General features: G+C 39.1%; 1 protein-coding gene across 32 annotated transcripts in view; it reads right to left on the bottom strand.

The window, feature by feature from the left end:
- The window catches only part of l(1)G0196 (inositol hexakisphosphate and diphosphoinositol-pentakisphosphate kinase), a 224,990-nt gene that overhangs the window by 105,139 nt on the left and 96,618 nt on the right, over positions 1 to 23,233 (bottom strand). For 17 of the 32 annotated variants that reach the window (XM_069335149.1, XM_069335147.1, XM_069335145.1 and 14 more), the window contains 8 exons: positions 19,554 to 19,766; positions 17,186 to 17,326; positions 15,206 to 15,296; positions 13,922 to 14,163; positions 6,582 to 6,683; positions 6,270 to 6,460; positions 5,883 to 6,077; positions 2,838 to 2,924 (listed from right to left, as the gene is read on the bottom strand). In XM_069335149.1, coding sequence (XP_069191250.1) covers positions 2,838 to 2,924; positions 5,883 to 6,077; positions 6,270 to 6,460; positions 6,582 to 6,683; positions 13,922 to 14,163; positions 15,206 to 15,296; positions 17,186 to 17,326; positions 19,554 to 19,766 — 1,262 coding nt within the window. The remainder of the gene's footprint in view (positions 1 to 2,837; positions 2,925 to 5,882; positions 6,078 to 6,269; positions 6,461 to 6,581; positions 6,684 to 13,921; positions 14,164 to 15,205; positions 15,297 to 17,185; positions 17,327 to 19,553; positions 19,767 to 23,233) is intronic. The other 15 variants (XM_069335163.1, XM_069335161.1, XM_069335160.1 and 12 more) reach the window with 2 other exon arrangements.

A 23,233-nucleotide genomic window follows, 5' to 3' on the forward strand; every position in this document is an offset into this window, starting at 1 on the left:
TACAAAACATTTTGTTTACTGACAATAATGTCACAAAATCCAGTATTGTACATGAAAATTATATAATGCTGTACTGCATAATACAACTATGTGACTATTTTAACAAATTATCATGTGAATTTAGCCACTGCTGAAACAAATGCATTTCGCCAGCTGATCACAAACAATCAAGGTGAGCGAGTTCTATACACGACATTATTAGTAAAAAATATCCTTGGATAACAAGGTGGGTAAACAGCCTATGACATGTAGTCATGCTACAGAAATACCAAGAGAAACAAAATATCTAAGTTAAATGTGCTAGGTGTGACAAGAATGAGCAAGCAAAAAAATGACCAAACATAAGCTTTCTCAGTAACCTAGGAATGTAACCCTTCCTTATACCATTAGGCCTATGGGTTTTTTGGTTTAACGTCACATCATTTCAGTTAAAGTTATGATTTTTCAAGAACCTAACCCCGACGTTAAACAAGGTTCACCTGTACTTTGTGAAAATTATTATAGCCTATCCTTAGTTTTAATTAAAATAACTATTTACATTTTATTATTCCAGTTCTTGGTTAGATACTGATTCCTAACTGATATAATACTAATTTTTAATTGCAACTACATATAACTTAAAATTATAAACAAGTAAGAAGACTGATTAATTTCAATCAACATGGAAGCACTAATATAGAGGAAGAAAAAAAGGAGCTGCCCTTTATCTCACAACAGCTCTTATTTAGCAACTAACAAGCTATCACTTCTTTGTCATTTGCTACATCATCACACCTTCAGCGATATCCTAAAATTGACCAGACTGCAGCAATGTTGCAGTCTTTTACTATTATCATAACTATGCCTTCCTGCATTCTTTGTCACGCTTTCTTAATTGTACAACATTCATAAGACAGTCCTCAACCTCTCCAGGTGTTTCAGTTAATAAAAGTTACATATAAACCAATCTCTAACACCATGCAGCAAGGTAAGAGTACATAAGATTTTTTTTAAATTCATTAACAGCTAAAGATGGCCAAATGGTGCATGAAAGACCCTGCAGAAGGCTGCCAATACTGCCACTTTCAACATAGCAACATCAGCAACAATTAAAAACCATTTATGTTGCCGACATTCTCCAGAACTGTCACTAGGAACAGCAGAAATGAACGAGACACTATAAAATTTTTGCGTGCTCAGTCACAAATAAACTTGATACTGTACTTGGTTAGTGGCTTACTGTAACTTCTCAAGACAATATAGTATTATATTAAATTTTCCCATTTGTATTTTTTATGAATGTCACAATGTTTCATGAAGTTCATCCATATGTAGCATTAAAAGCATTGTTGACAGGACAATAACAGAACAGATCCACATCAGGATTGGATACTCATGTCCATGGGAAATATAGGTTTGAAGGATCAAGTAGAGTGGAAGTAATTAAAGACATGGAGAAATGTCCAACAAACCTCCGAAAATTAAATGCAGTTACAAACAAAATCAGACTACTTATGAGATTTAACAACCCTAAAGATGTACTGTAGAAAAATACATCAGATATAACCATACTGAAACCAGCATAGTCATAAATGCTCGTCACCTAAATAATACGTGCCAACATTAGAAACACAGAGTGGGCCAGACAGAGGCTTAGTCTCCACTAAGCAGACACACAGTACAGCATATGAAACACTATACCATATAATGATCATTTCCACTGCAGAAGCAAAACACAATCTCTGCCATACCGCTAATTTTTTCTTTATAATGCCCGCCAAACACACGATGAAATTACGACGTTGCTACAACATTCGAACAAGGTTTAACACCTAACAACTTTAACAACCATTATAACAAGTTGTAACAACATTCTAATACATCATAAAAACATTTTAACAAGATGTAACAACTTGATTACAAGTCATAACAAGGAAATCATAGTGACCGTTACATTGTGTGTTAGCAGGGAGGTGCCATAAGAGTCCTCCTTCAATCACAAAGTACCGCCCAACATCAGGAGAAACAAGCCCCAAAACAACACGGAACACTTCATGGTTTCAAATTATTTGTTTACTAAATATGAAGCAAATAGACCAAGGCATGACGTTAATAACTGGAAATCTACACCATTAAAATAAAAAAAATGCAGATATTTAAAAAACAAAAACAATAAAAGCTTCCTAAAAGGACCCAAGATGATCATTAATTCATAAAGTACACTACAAGCTCCCATAACTTGTAAATGATTTGTGAAGCAATTTTGGTGTTGCATAAGGGGTATAACTGGCCGACCCCTCACAGTGTTCAAGAGAGAACTGGATAAGCACCTCCAAAGGATACCTGGTCAACCAGGCTGTGACTCATACGTCAGGCTGCGAGCAGCCGCGTCTAACAGCCTGGTTGATCAGTCCAGCAACCAGGAGGCCTGGCCGACGACCGGGCCACGGGGACACTAAGCCCCGGAAGCACCTCAAGGTAACCTCAAGGTTGCTATTAGAATACTAACAGGAAGCTGTGACACCCATTTTACACAAATTAAACAGAACTCCATGACAGTAGTTCCAAAGATGGCCAGATAGCAAGAAAACCTTAACCCTTTCACTGCCTAAATCATATAGATACACAATTTTGGCCTAACTGATTGTATAGGTAAAAGATGTATGACAAATGCTCAAAGAGATGCTGTGATTGCAGTGATCAAAGAACAATATAACATCCCAACTATCAATGAGACGATGGATAGCTTCGTTAATTTCTCCAATAGTAGTGCTTCCTTATATAACAGCAGTTAAGTCCGCTAATAATAAACTGTCATACAAGGAAGAAGCCAATCACAAGCAAGGCGTAATACATACTTTGGATGTCTTACTTCCATCTTCATTTTTTGCTTTGGAGTTCTGTCTCCATGTCTTATAACCGCCACCACACATCGCAGCTCCATCCTGAGGAATCAAACAGAGAGAGAGAGATATTAGTTAATATACAAAAACCATGAACTTGGTTATAAATTTGATCCCCAAACCCTTAAAATACTCGGCACCACCGAAAGGAACATACGATAATATACAGCAGATCAAAGTTAAAATATGTGCAGTCACAAGAGAGAAAAGCCACCCAGTATTCATGCATTACAAATTCCTTTTAATGCATAGAAGGAATGTAGATGTTACGTGCAACAGGTTTCAGCACTGCAACAGTGTCATACCAGAGTTTTAAAGTTATATAATGAATATACTGTACTATACAAGGTGGGAATTCTCACAAGTCCTAAACACAACACGATCACTTTCATTATCCTGATACAATATGCGAGTGTTTTTTATTATTGTTTTTCCAAAATGTTTGACTGGAAAAGTAGCTAACACATATGCACTTTCCTAAAACATGATTAAAACTTTCAAAGTGTACACTACAGGTAATTTTAAAATGGAGACAAAACAAAACAAAAAACTTAGACAAAATACAAAAATAAAAAAAAATAATAATAATGTTAGTAGAGAATTAGTTTAACATTAAAATAAACTGACAAAGAGCAAGGTCAAACATACTGACAATGAATGAATGAAGAAAGAAGATGACACAGAACACTTTAAGATTATTTTATTTAAAATTAATGATTTCATAGAGAAAAATTCAAGCTATCTAAATGTCTGCAGAACATTTTCCTGAATGTAACAAACTGTACAACGGAAAAAGGCTTTACGAGCTTTAATTAAAGTTACATGTTGTCATGTCTACCGGCTCTTTAAGATGTTTAGTGTCAAGACAATCTACCACCAAAAGGAGTCCGTTCGTGTGTACAGAATAACTTGACTAACCAAATAAATGCTGGGAGGATCATGTGGATGGACAGATGTTCGTCCGCAACACCACCAAGCACGCATCCAAGAGATTGCAACTCTATCAAATATTGAAATATGCTGATTCAATTGTCTTTAATTCATAGACATGCTATAAATGCAATACTAATTTTATATTAAACATCAAGAAAGATGCTAGAAGTATTGTTACTCTACATCTTCAAACTAATTTGTCGAGAATAATTATTTAATATCTATGGTGAATTATACAACCAAGATTTATTAGTTAAGACTTTGATGAAAAACACAAAACACACACAACACAAACACTGTACAGTACGTAAGATGAGATTCAACCAATTTCCCCTCACTGCTAATGATTTATGAAATAAATACAACTAAGCTTGATTGGCTTTTTTTTTTTTTTTAATAAAATTGCTATAAAGTAAAATCCTGACTAATTTGTTTAACCATCTATTTCACATAAGCAAATGTCAATTACATCACATATTGTAACACATAAATCGGTGATTGGTAAAGAAAGCTTTTGCTACATTTAAATATATAATCACACCTACACTACAAAGTGATTGGCAGTAGTTATGCATGATAGATAGATAATCTGAGAGTGATTTACTGAAAGCAATTCTCATGGTTCAAAATACATGAGTATATAAGAAAGACAAAAATATTACATTACATGTAGCTATAACTTGAATTATTAATAAGAGGATAGTATCTTCCTTTTAGTCCAGTAACTTTGTGCTGAATCATGAAAACTACAGTACTTTTGAAATAAAATTGCTGTACGTATTTTAGCACGATATTCACTACAAACACAAATCACAACAGTGTCACGCATCAAATGAACAAATAGGTTCATGTAGGTTCGAATCCTCGTCACAGCCCTTGTGGATTTGTTTGAGAGATTCACCACTTGCCAAACCTATATTCACCAGTCGTCAAACCAGTAGCATTAGTACAAATACTGTACTAGTCACCAAAGTTAGTTTCAGTTTCTGCAAGGAACCAAGCTACATCTGTCCTTCGTACCACTAAACAGAACTTACCTATAACAGGGCAGTGAACTATTGTCATCTAACTCTAGAGCTCTCTCAGATCTCTTGCTAAATATCGTTCATAATTCGTCTGCAGTCTTATACTCGTCGGTATAATTCTGACAGCTCTATATTGGCATCTTTATCTGACAAAGCTAACCTTTTAGGCACTCTTTTCTTCCAATACCGACTTGGATGATTCCAGCCACACTGACCCTTCCATTTCTCCTCTGGTAAATACTCTTTCTCATTAATTCATCTCAATTAAGCTGCTTCTCCAAGCCCTTCAAGAACTGGACATCAAAGAAAGTGAATGGCACACAAGATGTACTTCCCTCCTGTTTGTACTAAGGGAGCATGCTTCACATCTTACATTATTATTATTAATTTTATATTGTCCCTTCTAAAGCTTTTCCCTTCTTAACACTTTCCCTTTCTCCCCTTTCTTAATACCACATTTATATTTAAATAAAAGCAACCACTAGCCAATTACCATTTCTAAAACTCCTTATTTTGAATCTCAAGTCATCAAATATTTAAAAAATACAGTCGGGTCCAAACTATTCTGGAAATTTTACATTTCAGCAATTGCCATGAATGCTTTGAAAAAGTTGGGTATTTTTGTGGATCACCTTTGGTTTGAAACATTCCACCACTTCATTACTTCAGCTCTACAAAAGTCATTTGCCCAAAATTACTGCACTGGTATCAGGTGAAACTCCCTTTCTACCACATATAAACTCCCTTTCTACCACATATCTTGATGCACTTAAAAAGAAAGCTGTTTGTTTGATCAGTTCACCTAATTCCACATCTAAGCTCAAGTCATTAGTGTCCTGCCACAAAAGTACTTCCCTTTCTCCAACCACTTCAATAACTTATGCTCTCAATAACTTGCAATTTGTATGCTCCCCTCTTCAAGTATGGTATCACAAACCTTAGAATATAAATTAGTTAAAAAAAAAAATCTAGAATACAGTATAAGGAAAAGCAAGAAAGCATTCAATTCTTAAAAAACCCTTACTACAGAATTTCAACGTACATTTTCCCAAACGTTGTTGGTACAATTGGAGGATCGTCTAACTGGAAAGGAATTGCCCATGGGATGTGGAAGGTGGGTGCTAATTCACGAAGAATCATATTCCCTAGGATCTTGGCACAGTCATCGTAATATTTGCTGGAGTTTTTTACAAAGCTAAACCCATTGACATCACAGACGTATGATTTTCCATTTGCTCTGTGGGAGGAAAAAATAGCACAATGGTAAAGAAGGGATGGTAAATGGTAAAGAACTGTATGTATGTATGAATAATATAATAATGGCAGCTCTGACATTCTCAAACAGTTATTAAAAAACTGTGTGCAAAAGTACTGCATTAACAATATAGCACTTTAAAGATATATTTCAAGACAATGTATATTAACCAACCTTAACAAGTCAAATCCACAGACTGTCTGTTTAAAAGCAATGCACACTTTTCTTGCTATTAACTTTTCCGCATTTGATAAAATCACTGGATACCGAACCTCTTTGCCTTCACTGTCTCTTTCAACTTTCCCGTCTAATGCTGGAGATTTGCGAGCTTCTGCATGTGCATAGTCGGGACCTACTGTATACACCTGTAGAGCCAAAAACAAATTCTTTTAAAAGTGAATTTTATTAATGTAATATTTCCTATACCAATCAAATACAGTTTAATGGATTTATAGGCAACATTTAACATAAAAAAGACAAACATACCTTAACATCTGTGCCATCGGTTGGCATGAAATCTTCGTATATAAATGAGCCAGTTTTTCTTACTCTACTTTCAGGAGAATAAACACTACTTCTGGATCCAATCTGTATGAATAAAACAATCCATCTAAATATCTACAATGACACCATTCAGCAGCATAATTTAATTAAAAAGGGAACTTAGGATTGAGAAAATTATCATGATCATGTAATTTATATTTTCCAATTTCTCTAACTTATCAATTTATTTAATTCAGAATACACATGTACACAGCTGATCACATAAATATGAACTAATTTATTGTACTGTACTTCATTTTACATATAAACAAATTACAAACATTTTAAGTGAAGTTAGTGAGTTAGTTATGAACTCATCATCATCTCTTTACAACAAATCAAATGTTAAGGAAAAAACTATTGTCATTTTGGTAAGAACTGTGAAATCATGCAGAATGACGACTTGTGGCTTTGTTACAATCAATATGCAATAGTTTATCAAACAGTACAGTACTAATTTTACTATATATAAACAAACTGCTGTATTAAATTTTATCTTGATGTATCATTCATGATAGGCAATGTGTACATTAGGCAGTGCCATCTTACATGGAAATAATTAAATAGAAGGAGCAAACAAAGAAAAATAGTCAGCTCCTTGATAAACATTTGACAAAATTTAAAATATACTGTATTTGTTATTTGAAAAAATATATAATGCATAAATTTGTAATACAAATTACATGTTAATATTGTTGGCACTCATTTATCTGCACCCGAGAAGTACCACTGGATGTAATGTAACACCTCTTTCTGAGAAGGGGACCTCAGTGGCTCCCTGAACCTAGCCCGCACTGTGATAGTGTCACACACATTAAGAACTTGCTAGTTGTTAATAGCCTCCCAAACACCAGAGGCCAAACCCTGACCCTCTTACAGAAGTGCTGGGAACAGGGGATTCAAGATCACTCTCGCCAAACAATCAAATCCCAGAAAGAAAGCAAAGCAAAACAAACAATTGCAAGGTTCATAGAAAGTAAACAAACAATTCAGCAAATGACTCAAGAAATAGTCCACCTGATAGTTAGGTCTTACACCCCCTAGTAACAGCTGACCACCACCTCGTGTCACCATGTGAGCTACAGCTCCCCTTGTCAGCAATCCTCAGTTCTAAACCTCAGAAAAGCCCCCCCTTAGAAATAAGCATTTCATTACATTCATCAATGCTAGTTTTATGTAGGGACAGAGCAGTGGTTCCATATAGCTAATCACAGAAAAAAAATGGAACACACTAGGGAAGAGGCATGAACAGATCAAACCCCCCAAAAGGAGAGAGCAGGAGGGAAACTACCCATGGCACCTCAAGCTCAAAGGAGACTTGGAAACCTTGACCATGTCATGAGCTGCCAGGACCCAAGGAGAACTCCAAAGCCCCCTGAACCCAGATATCATCCCAAGACAAAATAAAAAATACATCAGACAGAACCACAAACTTCAAAACATCATGGGGCTCATGGGTAGACCACAAACTGGCTAAATGGGACAACAATGCAGACTGCTACAACCAGACTTTACACTCCTGGCTGAACAAAGAATCGGTAACCAAAGGACCCTTATGGAAGCCAACCATCTCAATCTGAGCCAGAAAAGAAGGAAAAGGCTGTAGATAAAGAAAATGCCCCTCAAGGACAGAAGAAAAACACACCTGATCCAGATGTCCAGATGACTCAAGAGGAAAATGAGCAGGCCTGAGGTGAAAAAGTGAATATGATAACTTTTGAAAAGGTGCTAAGGTATTATAAAAAATGAAAGGCAACGAAACCAGCTCTTCCATGATAAGACAAAAATCATCTGGGACTTCTTTCAGAACACCAAGAACCAAAACCCAGCAAGATGGGAAAGGAATAAACCCTGGCTTATAGACATATTTGCTGTGAGTCCATAATAGCCAGTCACTGAGGTAGGCTAAAACATGGACATCAAAAAGATGCTGCCAGGTAAAACATCACCCGGGCTAACCTGGGAAGAATTGAGGAGCCAGAATTAACCCCAAAAGGTACCGATAATCAGGAAATTTCAAGCCCCACAACAAAACCTTAGTCAGTCCCCAGATGAAACAGGATATGCCAGAATGCATCACGAAATTCTAGGGACAGCAACCAGGAAAACCACCACCTACACCAAGCAGAGCTGAATTAGTGCAGTCATGCAAAAAGTTGAACCTGGAAGGAATAAAACTAAACCCGAGAGAGAACATACTGTAAGGACATCGAATTCTACTAAGAGACCTTAAATAGCCAGGGCATCCAGTGAAGAGATGGGGGAACCCAACCAACACCGAGTCGCAACAAAGATGCAATGGCTGAAAGAGAGCCATGGAGAAGAAACGGGCCCAAGAGCCCCAAAGGACTACCAAGCTGAGGACTATCATCGCTGACCCAGGGAAACGACCCAAAAAATCCATACAATACAGGAGCAGCTGGCTGCGAGAAGCTGGCACCATGGGAAGTCTACTTTGACCAACAACAGATGAGGCCACAACCCGAGAACCTCCTTGCCCAACCCTCCCCAGCATAGGGTATAAAACCCCACAGCAAGAGAACCCCACCCAGGTGCCAAGATAAAACAACTGCAGCTGAAAGATCAAAAGATGCCCACCTCAAGAAAAACCCAGAGATGAATGTAATGAAATGCCTCTTTCTGGAGGAGCCCCGGTGGCTTCCTGAAGCTATCTTGCTGAAATTGCGCCACACTAAAAGATCACATCAGTCACAAAAGTTCTGTTTGGCCTACTGGGGACCAGAGCCAGATCCTGCCCTCTGCCTCCCCATCCACCCCTCACAGAGGCACTGGGTGCAGTTACAATCTGCCACCCCAGCAGAAAAGACCTCCAAACAACTAGTGTTTTCAAAGCAAACAGTGTCAAAACTACCAATAACTCTGTAAATGATTCACATAAAACAAGGGATTTACTCAAACTTGCTCTTAACTTGTTGGTACCAATTACCACCACTAAGTGGCCCAGCCCCAGCTGGCTCCCAATCTCAGTTTTGGAGTTGTTGAACAACTTAATGAAGAACTAAAAAAACCTGGAGGAATGGGGAGGCAGGGAAAACCAGGGAGCCACCAGAGCTTTCCAGAAATAGGGATTTCATACCAGGAAGAGGAGAGGCAGCAGACACTAGGACAAAGAAGAGAACACTGGCTGGGAGACATGGCACAAACCAACACAACTGATTGGACCTGGAATGATGACTAAAGACCGAGCCATCAGAACCCTTTTAAAATGCCTAAACCACCACCTACGAATATCACCACAGGACATGTAGGATCATCATGGGCACGAGGGTGTACATCCATAAAAGGATGTAACCATGTATGTAAACCAGCCACACACACTCACTTCGGACCATGTGCCTGAAAGAACAAACCTGACTACCAACCCTGGGGTGGCAAGGTAAGCAGTGGTCATAAAGCCCCAGCTCAGCTGTAGCATCCGGGAACATAACGAGCTGGAGACGATGGCAACACCGAGTTCAACCCTGAAACCTGTAGGGAAGCTGGAGCTGACAAAGAGGAACAAGGCCCAAAACATGACAGATCCAGGAGCGGCGACATGGGGGTGCTTGAGAAACCAGGTCAATGCCTAGAGCCATATCCTGCCAACCGGAAAAACCATGAAGACAAAGGTCAGGATCCACCAACCTCATAAGTGATCCACTGCTGATCCTGCTATGCAAGCCAGTTGGCAACAAAGTTACAGGTGGAATAAGGCCACCAAAAGAAGGAAAAGCAATGCCAACCAAGAGGGCCAAATGAGACCCACCAAGGATGAACAGGAAATGAAACCAACTGGCACATTTGCCAGATCACCAGGACTCCAAGCCCAGAAGAAATGGAGCCCCTGAGCAGCTGACAAAGATTGGCTGATGGCCCAAAACAGACAGGAAACTAGAGACCACTACCCCTTTCCTCCCCACCCCACAAAGCCAGTTTTCTATCTTGCTTTACTTTTTTTCTGGGGTTTGATTCTTTCATGAGAGTGGTCATGCATTCCCTTGCCCCCTCTGCTTCTGTGAGGGGGGCTAAGTTTGGGCCTCCGGTCTTCAGGAGGTAATTAAGGACTCAAATATTGATGTGATTTAAACGTGTGAAGATATCCTTGACAGGGTATACCATATTTAATTTTCCACCCAACTTACAAGCAAAATGTCTTAAATGTGAATCTCTTAATTCTTGTAATTAAAGAAAATACACCAAATTGTAAAAATTAATATATCCCTGAAAATATATACAGTACGGTATATACAAGAAATAAAACCTGCTTCAATAACATCTTTAAAAAAATTAACTTTTCTAAACCAAACTCCATACTAATAATGTCTTAATTTTTGTCTTTGTGCATAGTAATATACCTACCAAACTACATATCTTATTATTTTGAGTAGCAACTTTAAGCACCTTTCATGTACAAGTTAAATCAAATATGAAAACTCTCAAAATGAGCTACTAACCACTAAAGCCAATCACATGCACCAGCTCGGCTATCATGAGCGCAGCTGTACATCAACTACAGAAAAATGTGAGATCAGAAAACAAATACCAGCAGCAGCTTTTCATGTTATTAGCTGTTACAGCTGAGATATTGAACATGCAAACTTTAGTTCAATAAATACAACATGCTTATAAAATATAACAAATCCCTCTTATCATGAATGAGTAGTACTGGACAGGATATTTTACTTGGAAGTAACTATTCCTGGCGTTCTGTTAATGACAAAATGATTGAAAAATTTGAGAAGCAATATTACCACTATGAAAAAAATTATAGCAGAACTCAAATAATTCAGACTAAGTATTTAAGACTTTATATTTTTAAACTACATATATGAAAAAAAAAAAATTAAAGCCTCAATCCATATACTGTAATTCAATACTGTAGTTATGTTCAGAGATATGTACTGTACACTGTATATACATGCATGTATTTACAGACATTCAAGTGCATAGTATGTGCAAAATAAGAGCTAAATTATCTTGCGCTTTCTACAAAAGGTTCTATTTTTACGCAAAATCACTATAGCAATCTATTTTGAACGGCTGCAACTGTAAATTTCCATAAAAAAATAACCAATTAATGCTTTTCTTATCTAGTAAAATGTAATGCTTGACAGTTATATAACATCTTTCCAGCAAGCCTTCAAAAATTTAGATCTTGAATGTACATACTGTATATATTTTGTGGATATTTTAGGTATAGTTAAAATTGTTACCCACTTACCTTTAACAGGAGAAAGTTTGGAATAGAGATCACACATTTAAGTAAAAGTAAAAAATTGGTAACAAAAACTAAACTTAGTTTTATTGCCATGTATCTATAACAGGACACTGTCAACTTATTTATCTAATGATAATCTGACTCACAGCCACATAACTACACGGTACCACAAAGGCAGGCCTGTTACAAGATTATGAAATCTTGTGTACACGTAATTTACTAAGTTTCCAAACACCAATTACCGATTATCTTAAAAAATATTACCCCCACCTTCGAGTTAAGATAAATGACTAAAACCTTGATTACCATAATTCTGAAATGTAATCGATTCCGTATTAATTTGCACGTCTCGACTTTTTCTCGGTTTCTACAAAAAAAAAAAATGAAATCTATGTACATTATTGCAAGACAGAAAGTTCATCTTTTCTTCAACATCATTACGTAATTTGAGGACAAATTTAGAGATGAACTTTCAAATTATCGAAATGAACATTTTCTCCATTTTGATCAACTAAGCGTGAAAATAAGGTCCAGTGTGTTTTCAAATTACAGTAGTTCTATCTGCTAGTCAAAGGGACATTTGGAAAACAATTCGTAATAGTTAATTAACATGAATATGACTGTTGATCTAGACTGCTTCCCGAGTCTCTCTCTGAAATAACATTTGCGCCATTTTTTAAATTTTAGGTGCCACAGAATGAAGCAATCACCAAGCAAGGTGATGTTTAGGGCTGTAGTTAAGAGGTCTAAGCAGTATTCTATTTTCATTAACTAGTTTTTAAACTGCTTAGGACGAGATCAGTGAGGTCAAGTTGGATTGAGGCAAGTGAGTTTAATGTGAAATGAGTGGAGTTATGTGGCTGTGAGATCAATGGGGAGAAGGTGGGAGCGAGGTCAATGGGGAGAAGGTGGGAGCGAGGTCAATGGGGAGAAGGTGGGAGCGAGGTCAATGGGGAGAAGGTGGGAGCGAGGTCAATGGGGAGAAGGTGGGAGCGAGGTCAATGGGGAGAAGGTGGGAGCGAGGTCAATGGGGAGAAGGTGGGAGCGAGGTCAATGGGGAGAAGGTGGGAGCGAGGTCAATGGGGAGAAGGTGGGAGCGAGGTCAATGGGGAGAAGGTGGGAGCGAGGTCAATGGGGAGAAGGTGGGAGCGAGGTCAATGGGGAGAAGGTGGGAGCGAGGTCAATGGGGAGAAGGTGGGAGCGAGGTCAATGGGGAGAAGGTGGGAGCGAGGTCAATGGGGAGAAGGTGGGAGCGAGGTCAATGGGGAGAAGGTGGGAGCGAGGTCAATGGGGAGAAGGTGGGAGCGAGGCCAATGGGGAGAAGGTGGGAGCGAGGTCAATGGGGAGAAGGTGGGAGCGAGGTCAATGGGGAGAAGGTGGGAGCGAGGTCAATGGGGAGAAGATGGGAGCGAGGTCAATGGGGAGAAGATGGGAGCGAGGTTAGTGAGGAGGTGGGAGCGAGGTTAATGAGGAGATGGGAGCGAGGTTAATGAGGAGATGGGAGCGAGGTTAATGAAACAGTGTGAGCGAGGTAAAGTGGTGGTCAGCAAGGTAAGCAAGGCAAGGTCACTTAGATGAAGGTTTAGGGATTAGTGACGTCAATGAGGTGAAGGCGAAATCAGCGAGATAAAGGTGGGGGTCACCGAGGTAAAGATGAGCGCTTATGATTCGATTTAAGTAGACACAAGGCATGCCGATGCACTCTGCCCTAGGCCATATGCTAATTCAGAAATAAGATGTGAAATCTCCACTTGAAGAATATTAGTACCAGAGCACATCAACTTGAAGACAGAAGTGTATCTTGGAGATTATTTTTCTCAAATTTTTACATAGACAGTATGCCTTACACTGCTTTCCGTGTGCTGAATTTTCTGATAACACAACATTTTTCATGTAACAATTCGGTTAAAAAGTTTGAGAACTTTTGCTCATTTTACTGCAAATTATTCTACCTAATAACTGCTGCTTGCAATGAAAAAAATATGAGAAGTGGCAGTGGCAGCACTAACAACCCAGATACTCTGGAGTGTGTGTGTGTGTGTGTAGCCCACTGCTTCTGCCCTACCTGGATATAGCAAACCTTGGATGAGACCGAGGGTGCTGCTAACTGGTACCGAGGGGATGATGCTAAACTGCAGGGAGTTGTACACACCTTCCTAAACAATCTCTGAGAGCCCCCTCCAGCAGATGTGGGGTAATAGATGTATATATTGTGATCTTCAGCTGACACAGGCTTCTCCACAAATGGTTTGTTGAATATTACTCCATTAACTTCTACATGATCTTCACCTTCTATTAATTCACGTTCTGAAATATGAAAAACACAGTTTTGATCAAATCATACTGTGTAACATTAGCTTAGCCATAAATCTATATTGTCCATCTTCTGAATTTTATATCATACACAACAAACATGTATTACAAATCTAGAGGTATGAATTTCAAGTTCTAGTAGAGTAACAGTACTGTATAACCAACATTATTTAATCAGGTTAATTATGGTAATATGAAAAATAATAACACAAATTTTACGTTTTAAAATCTGTTTTCCAGTATTAAAATTTAAAGCCAGATTGCAAAACTGCACCTCTAGTAGTTATGTTTAAAATTCATGAGCTGTATAATGCAATAGCTTAATATTTTTGTTTATTTTAATCATATACTGTACAGATATTTAACAGAAAACATGTTTCTAAATGCACACATGTTATTATAACCTTTGTTTTGCACATGTACTAAAAAGCATGATTTTTTTATATTGTAATTAAAACACACATTTTTTATAATATTAAGCTATTGTGCATGTAGTAGCAGCCATATGTTAGTTAACAGCTTAAGGGCCAAAAATAAAGACTGAATGGGAAAATGTCATCAAGCCTAAAACAAATAGTATGCTACTGTACAATTTTATACATGAAAAGGGTACAAGTTCAACTCTCAGACTGAGTACAGTTATAATACAGTGGAAAACTTATTACAATGCCATAGTGCTTAAATGAAGGAAAGACCCAATTTATGTTTAAGTATACTGTATTAAAAACCAAATTCTCGGATGTAACCTACATTGTTTCTCAAGGGGCTGTATACAAAGTTCTTAGATTATTGTATACAGAACCTTGAGAGAGGATGTGGGATACATCAGAAAATATATTTTTTAATACACTTAAACCATATACTGTACTGTATTGGGTCTTTCCTTCCCCTATAATAAAGTACCATGAAAAAAATATGCCAAAGATACAATATAATAAGAATACAAAAAAAAATATACAAATTTAGTGTATTATCATGTTATAAAAAAAAATACCTGCATTACAATTCATGAAAAAAATGATATTCTCAAACTTACTGGACGGATCTTTGGAGTCTCTATCGAGGATTGCAAACCGAGGCAATTCAATACCTTCTCTCTGCAACGTGCTATATACTACTCTTCTATCCTGTAGGGCAAATATAAAAGGAGATTATTCATGTGATCAACACATGCTTTACATTACTGTTTATGCACAAAGAAATCATTTATGTGATGCATCAGTGAGGAAATCAGTCTGAGCCATGAGGAGGATTTGAACCTATGCTCTGGGTACTGCCAGATTTTCTCATTACTGTGTGTTATCTCATTTCTGATAAACTATACATAATATATAACAAACTCAATGTTGAATATAATGAAATGCCTCTTCAGGAGGAGCCCCTGTGGCTTCTTGAAGCTAACTTTCTGAGATTGCGGCAAACTAAAGGGTCACAACAGTCCCGGAACTTTTGTTTGGCCTATAACCGGGGACCAGAGCCAGAACATGGCAACCTCACAGAGGCACAGAGGGCAGGTGACAATCGGCCACCACACTAAGAAGCTTTCAGGAAGACAGCAAACCTTTACAGATAACTGACGAGTTCACAGAAAACAAATCCTTGAAACCCCCAAAAAAGCTCCGCAACTGATTCATACAGAACAGAGGATTCACTTAAACTACCATAGCTCAAGACTCATTAGTACCAATTACTGCCACTAGGTGGCTGAGCTCCAGCCCCTCAGTTCACTCACCACCTCAGTTCTGGAGCCGATAAAAATCCCATGACAAAATAACAAACCTGGAAGAAAAGGGAAGGAAGGGGAATCAGTGAGCCACTGGGTTCCTCTAGAACCCCAGTGGTTTACTGAAGCTAACCATAACGAACAAAAATGAGACTTACCAGGGAGGAGAGGCAGCAGACACTACCACAAGGATGAGAAACCTGGCCAGAGACAGGGTCCAAGATGACACATGACCAACTGGAACCAGGAACAATGGCTAAATACCAAGCCGCCACAACACTATCAGGGTACAAAAACCTGAGCACGAATATCAGCTCAAGACATGTCAGAGAAGACAGTAGCCAAACCTGCATCCTTGAGAAAATCGTGGGCCCAAGGGTTCACAGGCTGGCTAGATTTACTGACACTGCAAACAATCTACAACCTGAAAAATGTGACCTTTGGACAAGGGAACCAAGAAAATAGGGTCAACCTATAAACCATTCACGAGGCACACCCAGTTGCGTGCAGGTTTTTTTGCATTGTTCCAGCAATGTGAAGGGTTACCACTGGACACAACAAATGATTCACTCCCAGCTGAACCAATCAAGCATCAATGGACCCCCCTCTAGAAGCCCCCCCAACTCATTCTTCACCAAAAAAAGGAGAAGGCTGCAACTGAACAAATCACCCACCATGGCAAAAGAACAAAATGTTCGCCTCTGAAGAAGAGGCAAAAGTACAAGCTGTACTGATAGGTATGTCATCAGCAACAGAACAGGTGGTAAGTTGACCAGGAACAAAACTGAGATGGGGAGCCAGCCGAGGGTTGAGGTCAAGCCACCTGGTGGCAGTAATTGGTACCAATGAGTCAAGTTAGTTTGAGCGAATCCCTTGTTCAGTGTGTGAATCGTTTGCAGAGTTGTTGGATGATTTCGAAGCTTTATTTCTTGTGAACCCTCCAGTTGTCTGAAAAACTTCTCTCACTTTCTTCTGGCATCTTCCGGTGGGGTTGCAGACTCGTCTGCCACCCCATCCCACTTCCCTCACTGCACCTGTGAGGGGAGGTCAGGTTTTACCTCTGGTCCCTAGTTGGCCAAACAGAACTACCCTGACTGACGTAACCCTTTAGTACGTAGCAATTTCAGCAAGATAGCTTCATGGAACCAACGGAGGGTTTCCTCCAGGAAACCTGTTAGAAGCTGATTTAGCTAAGAAATACCGTTTCAATTTAGGTTACTAGGCAAGTTACATTTACTGATTTTGTAACATGTTTCACCTGTATTCTCAGATACATTTAATACAAAAACTAACCTGAAGATCATACTGCATATCGAGGTCGTTGATAATATAGGGCTTTCTTAGGTCTGTATACGCCTGAGCTTTTTCAAGGGGAAACCCCTTTGAATGGAAGCTGACTAAACAGTCACATACTGGCCACTTTTCAACAGGTTCCTATTTGGAAATTATTAGAGAAAAAGATCAGAGCTGAAACTAAAGTAATTCATGGATTATAATAATTACAAAAATATGATAATATAAAAATATACATGAAATTATAAACCTATAATTTTCTAAAAAATTAAATGCCAATGGACAAGTCGAGTACAATATATACAGCAGAACACAGAGGAGAAGGAAGTAGGGAGAGGAGAAGGAAGTAGGGAGAGGAGAAGGAAGTAGGGAGAGGAGAAGGAAGTAGGGAGAGGAGAAGGAAGTAGGGAGAGGAGAAAAGGGAAGGAAGTAGGGAGAGGAGAAAAGGGAAGGAAGTAGGGAGAGGAGAAAGGGAAGGAAGTAGGGAGAGGAGAAAAGTAAGGGAAGTAGGGAGAAGATGAAGTTTGCAGTACATTAGGTAGAGAGAAACAATATAAGCCTATTGAGCCATATATTACTCTGACATAACATTCAATATCATCTTGAGTTATCTTGAGATGATTTCGGGGCTTAGCGTCCCCGCGGCCCAGTCCTCCTTTTTGTTACACATCCCCAAGAAGCAGTCCACAGCAGCTGTCTAACTCCCAGGTACCTATTTACTGCTAGAACAAGGATATCGGGGTGAAAGAAACTTTGTCCATTTGTTTCTGCCTCCGCCGGGGATTGAACCCGGACCTGGACCCTTAGGCCCCAATTTAAAGTTATTTTAATTTGGGACCTGGCCCTCCAGTACCTTCCATGTATAGGTATATATATATTTGATACCCCTCGTCTCCTTTCTGAATGAGTGAGTGAGTGAGTGTACTCACCTAGTCGGGCTTACAAGTTAATGTAACGATATTAATGCCATGTCTATGACAGAACCACTTACAAAATTACAAAAAATCTTATTTATTCTTTAATATAAAATATTTGCAATGCTGAAAATAAATCACATGTAATTATAGTAAATTACTATACTATACATACACTATAGTAATTTTTTTGAGGAAATTAGTATGTGTGGGGCTCACTAGCGACATGACCACAAACCTATCGGTCAGAGTTTGTGATTGTTACTTCAAATACATTTACAGTGTTGGTATTTACATTAATCAGCTGACTTCGGCGCTGTCCAGAGGTATCTCCATCGCCAAGTGGTACTGTACAGCAATTAGAGAATAGGCCTGCAAGGGATATATACCAAGATGTGTATATGTGCTTCTCTGTGCACATGGTTGCATAGAGAAGTTGTTGCTCCCTTTAGTTCTGTACAATGTTAAGGATTACAGAATACTTGCTGGTTAATCAGTAGCTATTGTGGAGGCTTAAGTAACTCAAGCGGTTGATAGGCCTTAAACCTAACACTAAATTAAACTTGTATATTTGAAATATATAATTAGTTAATTACATTACAAATATATTGGTTAATACCTGTAGCATACCTGGAGAGTATGTCAGGAGTTTTTCTACTCCCCGAGCCTCGATATTTGTAATAAATATTACAAATATATTGACATATTTGTAATAAATTAGAAATTACAAATATATACTAAGCAAATTATATTATCGTAATAAATAAATAGTAAATGATATACTATACTACTAAGTATACTGTAATATGCGTTTCAGTAAAGTCGAACAAATAAAACAGTTGTCAAATAAACCTAAAGTTGTGGTACGGTTTGTAAATTGCTCAATTTACACACACACACACACACACACACACACACACACACACACACACACACACACACACACACACACACACACACACACACACACACTCTCACACTCACTTTTACAAACTTTCCGTTCGTGCCCCAGGACAGTTTGTCAGCATTGCAGACGCCGCCACCGACTGCCCACTTTCCTGTTCGTGTGGTCGTTCGTGTGGTCGCATTTGGCCGCGACCGCACGAACAGCTCTGCTAATAACGCTGATGCATGGTCCACGTGGACTCTTACTGGTAGTCTGGTCATGACCGCTAATATGAGCCCCAGGTGTGGGTGTATGGTCCAGGAACAGCTGGTGCTAGACATGCTTAACAAACACCAAACAAAATCCAATAGGCCCCAGTACTCAGGATTAATGGTCTCATAGGAGTTTATTTGAGTTTGGGTTTATACTATAATAATGTGTCAACAAATCACAATACTATAAAATTAGGCTAAGAGTCCTACAACGTAAGATACCTCACACACTACATTAGGCTAGTAAGCATAAGAGGATAGTGTGCCATGTACCTGTTACGTGGGGATAACAATACCTTTAATATCACCTCCTCAGGGAATATCACAGTGCGGATGAATTCAAACTCCTCTAAACGGGTGAGGATCTCTTTCATAGGCTTGGACCCTGATTTCTTTTCCATGGCACAAATCCCCACCACCACCTGCTTGACGGGCAGCATATCAGGGTCGCCCTCGAGGCCGCCAAGCCGTCCACACATGTCAGATGATGAAGCTTCCCCGCCATCATTCTGCAGAGGAAGATAAGTTTTCATGATATAACTGAACATTTTACGTGAAGGGCATTCTAATAAAGGGCCACTGCTAAAGATATGAGGACAAAATTAAACCTAACCAATGGTGGGAGATGAAAGGTTGACGGGGACATTATCAGGAGCGCGCGGTAAGCCAGTGCGGTTATATGGCATTTGGAAGTTATGAAAGAACAGTGATGGTACTAGGGCGCCATACCACTTGCACCATTAAGAACAGAACGCCAACCTTGCAAGAAACGAGGTTATTGCAATACATAAACGCCGTAAAAGCAAACGGGAAAATGAGAAGGCAATAATGAGAATATTTGAAGGCTAAAGCATTTATTAGGCAGATACTAACAGGAAAGAACGTGCATGAGACTGCAAAAATGAGCGGGGACGCAATAATCCTACAACTTTAATAACAATAACGGAAAAATGACAAATGAAATATACAGCAGAGAAGGGTTAAGGTCCAGGAACAACTTCCAAACTTCAGACAGTAGCAGCCGACACACTTTCTTACATCACAGAATTAATTCACATAAGTGCGGAAAAAGGAGTATTAATAATCGGTAATAGGCATACTATGAGATCATATAAACTATCAACCAGACGTAGGATGATTGGGGATTGTGACAGTTTCACAGACCTTTGTCAACGAAGCCTGTGACGATGCTTTATAAGGTTAATGCTGCTGCGACGATGCTTCGTAAAAAGGTTAATGCTGTCCCTTTCTACTGCCTCACTTATTCTCAAGACTGGAAATGTTGTCCTATTCCGTCAGAGAACCTTCACTGTTTTAATTCAAAACGAATCTTTTCATTCAAAAAAGAACCTTTTCATTCAAACAACTAAACTATTAGGAGCTTTAAAAACGTTAAGGGATATAGCATATCATACCTCTAGGAAATACTGGAGCAACATTAATTTCTTGACGCGAGTAAGAGACGGCAAAACAGAGCTAATAAATAGCAAACGTGCAATAAATCGACCAAGAAATAAAAGTTTATTATTAATATAAATATCAAGGTAACAAGGTTTTTAAAAGCTTCCGATCAAATTTAAGAGAGCTTAACATCTTCCTACAATCCTTGAAGCAAGCTGTGGTGTCTACAACGCCTTGTGTTAATTACATTACAAATATATAAAAGCACAACTTTTGTCAACAAGGGAATCTAGTCAGAAATTGGGGAACAATAGTGACCACAGAACTATTATAAGCTAGGCATATCATTGGTACACACATGCAGACAAAAACAAATAGGCATTATATATTAAATCTGAAATACTACTACAATCCATTATTATATAAAATTCATAAATTACAGTATTCAAAGTACAGTATTAAAATTTCTAGCAGCAGCATACAAAGCTAGAAGAAACTCAAGTACGATAATCTATAAATATTGCTGTTAATACTATATATTAGTAACCCTAAAGTTTCCACTAGATTTAAGCAATACAATTACGATAACACAGAAGAATTATATACAAGCAAGTTAAATGTCAAGATGAGGAAACGCCAAGACCAAGACAATATAGCCAGCTTAGGTAACCATAGGCACTAGATGCGACAACTGTTCCTCAAAATACAAGTTGCTGTTAACCCCCCCCCCCCCCCCACTCACTCATCTTGAATATAAGGTCGCCTATAATTTTAATTCCGTCCACACTGACCTTGGATCCTGCATGCTGCCACCCCCATTCAAATTGACAACTACCAACTCCCTCAGGCTAACCAACCCAACTTTTTGAGGCGGCTCGACCGGCCCCTGCAACCAGTCACCCCAAGCCTCAGATGACTACTGACTCTGAAACGCAAGCCACCCTTCATACCATAGATAGCATATACTAAAAATAGCATAGAGCAACAAGAATATAAATAGTTGGAGTATGAAGACGATCACCAAACACTTGGCAGTGACATGCAGTAAGTGCCCCGACACTGATAATCATTGGCATGCTGATAACTTCATCCATAGCTGCTCATCCAAAGTTGGATCACGCCACGGGGAAAAAGATGATAAAACAATGATTAGGTTCTAAATATTGACGTCATGACGAGCCCGTTTCTATACACGGACCCAATAACTATCCAGAAGTGGATCACGCACAATCGAATGCATACCTGTCGTTATCCAACACTTACCATACCTCCAAGCTGCTTGCTACACGCTCGTCTGGAAAAACATTTCAAACAGGAATGCGATATTTTAAAGTGTCAAGTTACAGCTGTAAAAAAGTGTTGCTGCGAGCACTTGGGCTCGAGCTAACAAGGGCTTCAAGACAACATTAACCTCGTGTACTGCATTAGCGTGTACACGAGGCCCACTAACACAAACACCGTAGCCCACATGAACACGGACACCCCGCCTCTCCCTTTAATTTAGGTACGCATTTTTTATGACTATTAAATTTAATTATGTCTGTCAACGCTCGTCTTTCATATTTTTTTTCCTCACCACACCCCACCCAGCTGGTGGGTGTGGTGAGGCAGGGGGCAGCAGTGTCCCATGGAACTATGAAAGCTGGTGTATGTAAAGATGCCAGTGTATGTATGCTATATAATAAGCAATAAAAACTACTTAAATAATGGCACACATCTCAATACAAACAATAACAATACTAACACAACAAATCCCACTGGAGAACAACTAGCTGCCACAGTATCAGCAAAGATCTATTCCAAACATTTGCTGCCTACAACACGTTTAGGATAGGCTTAGTGGAGATTCTAGACGTGAAGGGCGCGCGACCTCGGCCATCCCACCACACCCTTCACCGCCCGCCCGGAAACCGCCTCAATGACCTACCTCCACCACAACCCGCATGGGAGTTAGCTCGTCCTTACCTACCCGTCCTCTATTTCCAGGTCTTTTTTTACTCTAGTGGGTCGGATGCCACGATTGAATTCCTTACATGGCCAGCCAATTAGTTACTCGTTACTTGTGTTTTGTTTTGTTTTATTAACACATTTAGGTATATACGCATTTGTGCAGCTACCCTAGATTATATGAAGAGGAGTACAGTGTCAAAAAAAAACTAGCTACATGATGCTATATCCCCCCCATCACACAGGGGCATGTGATCAGTAGGCTGCACTGGCAAACTCTGGGTACATTATGAGGATATCCTCGAGAACACGAGAGCGAATCAAGTCATTGCAAAGCTCCAGGTACCTCATGCCAATGGGTCTGAATGGTCTGATAACTGGGCATTCGGTGATGTGTGCGAGATCATGCCCCAGTTTCTGCTCACAGAGTTTGCACCTGAAGTGCTCAGAAGTGGGAGATCTGTCGCTTTTAGCCACCTTCCACAGGTAACGGTAACCCAACCTGATCCTGGAAACCACTGTGTCGCACAGTCTAATGGACGTTTTGTGCTGCCCATAATATAGGTTTAAGTTCTGAATAAATCAAAGCTTTTATACTGGTGCTTTCAGGTCGTTGGGAGTCAGTAAT

This window comes from Procambarus clarkii, chromosome 32 (genome assembly GCF_040958095.1).
Source record: "Procambarus clarkii isolate CNS0578487 chromosome 32, FALCON_Pclarkii_2.0, whole genome shotgun sequence".
Classification (NCBI taxonomy): Eukaryota; Metazoa; Arthropoda; class Malacostraca; order Decapoda; family Cambaridae; genus Procambarus; species Procambarus clarkii.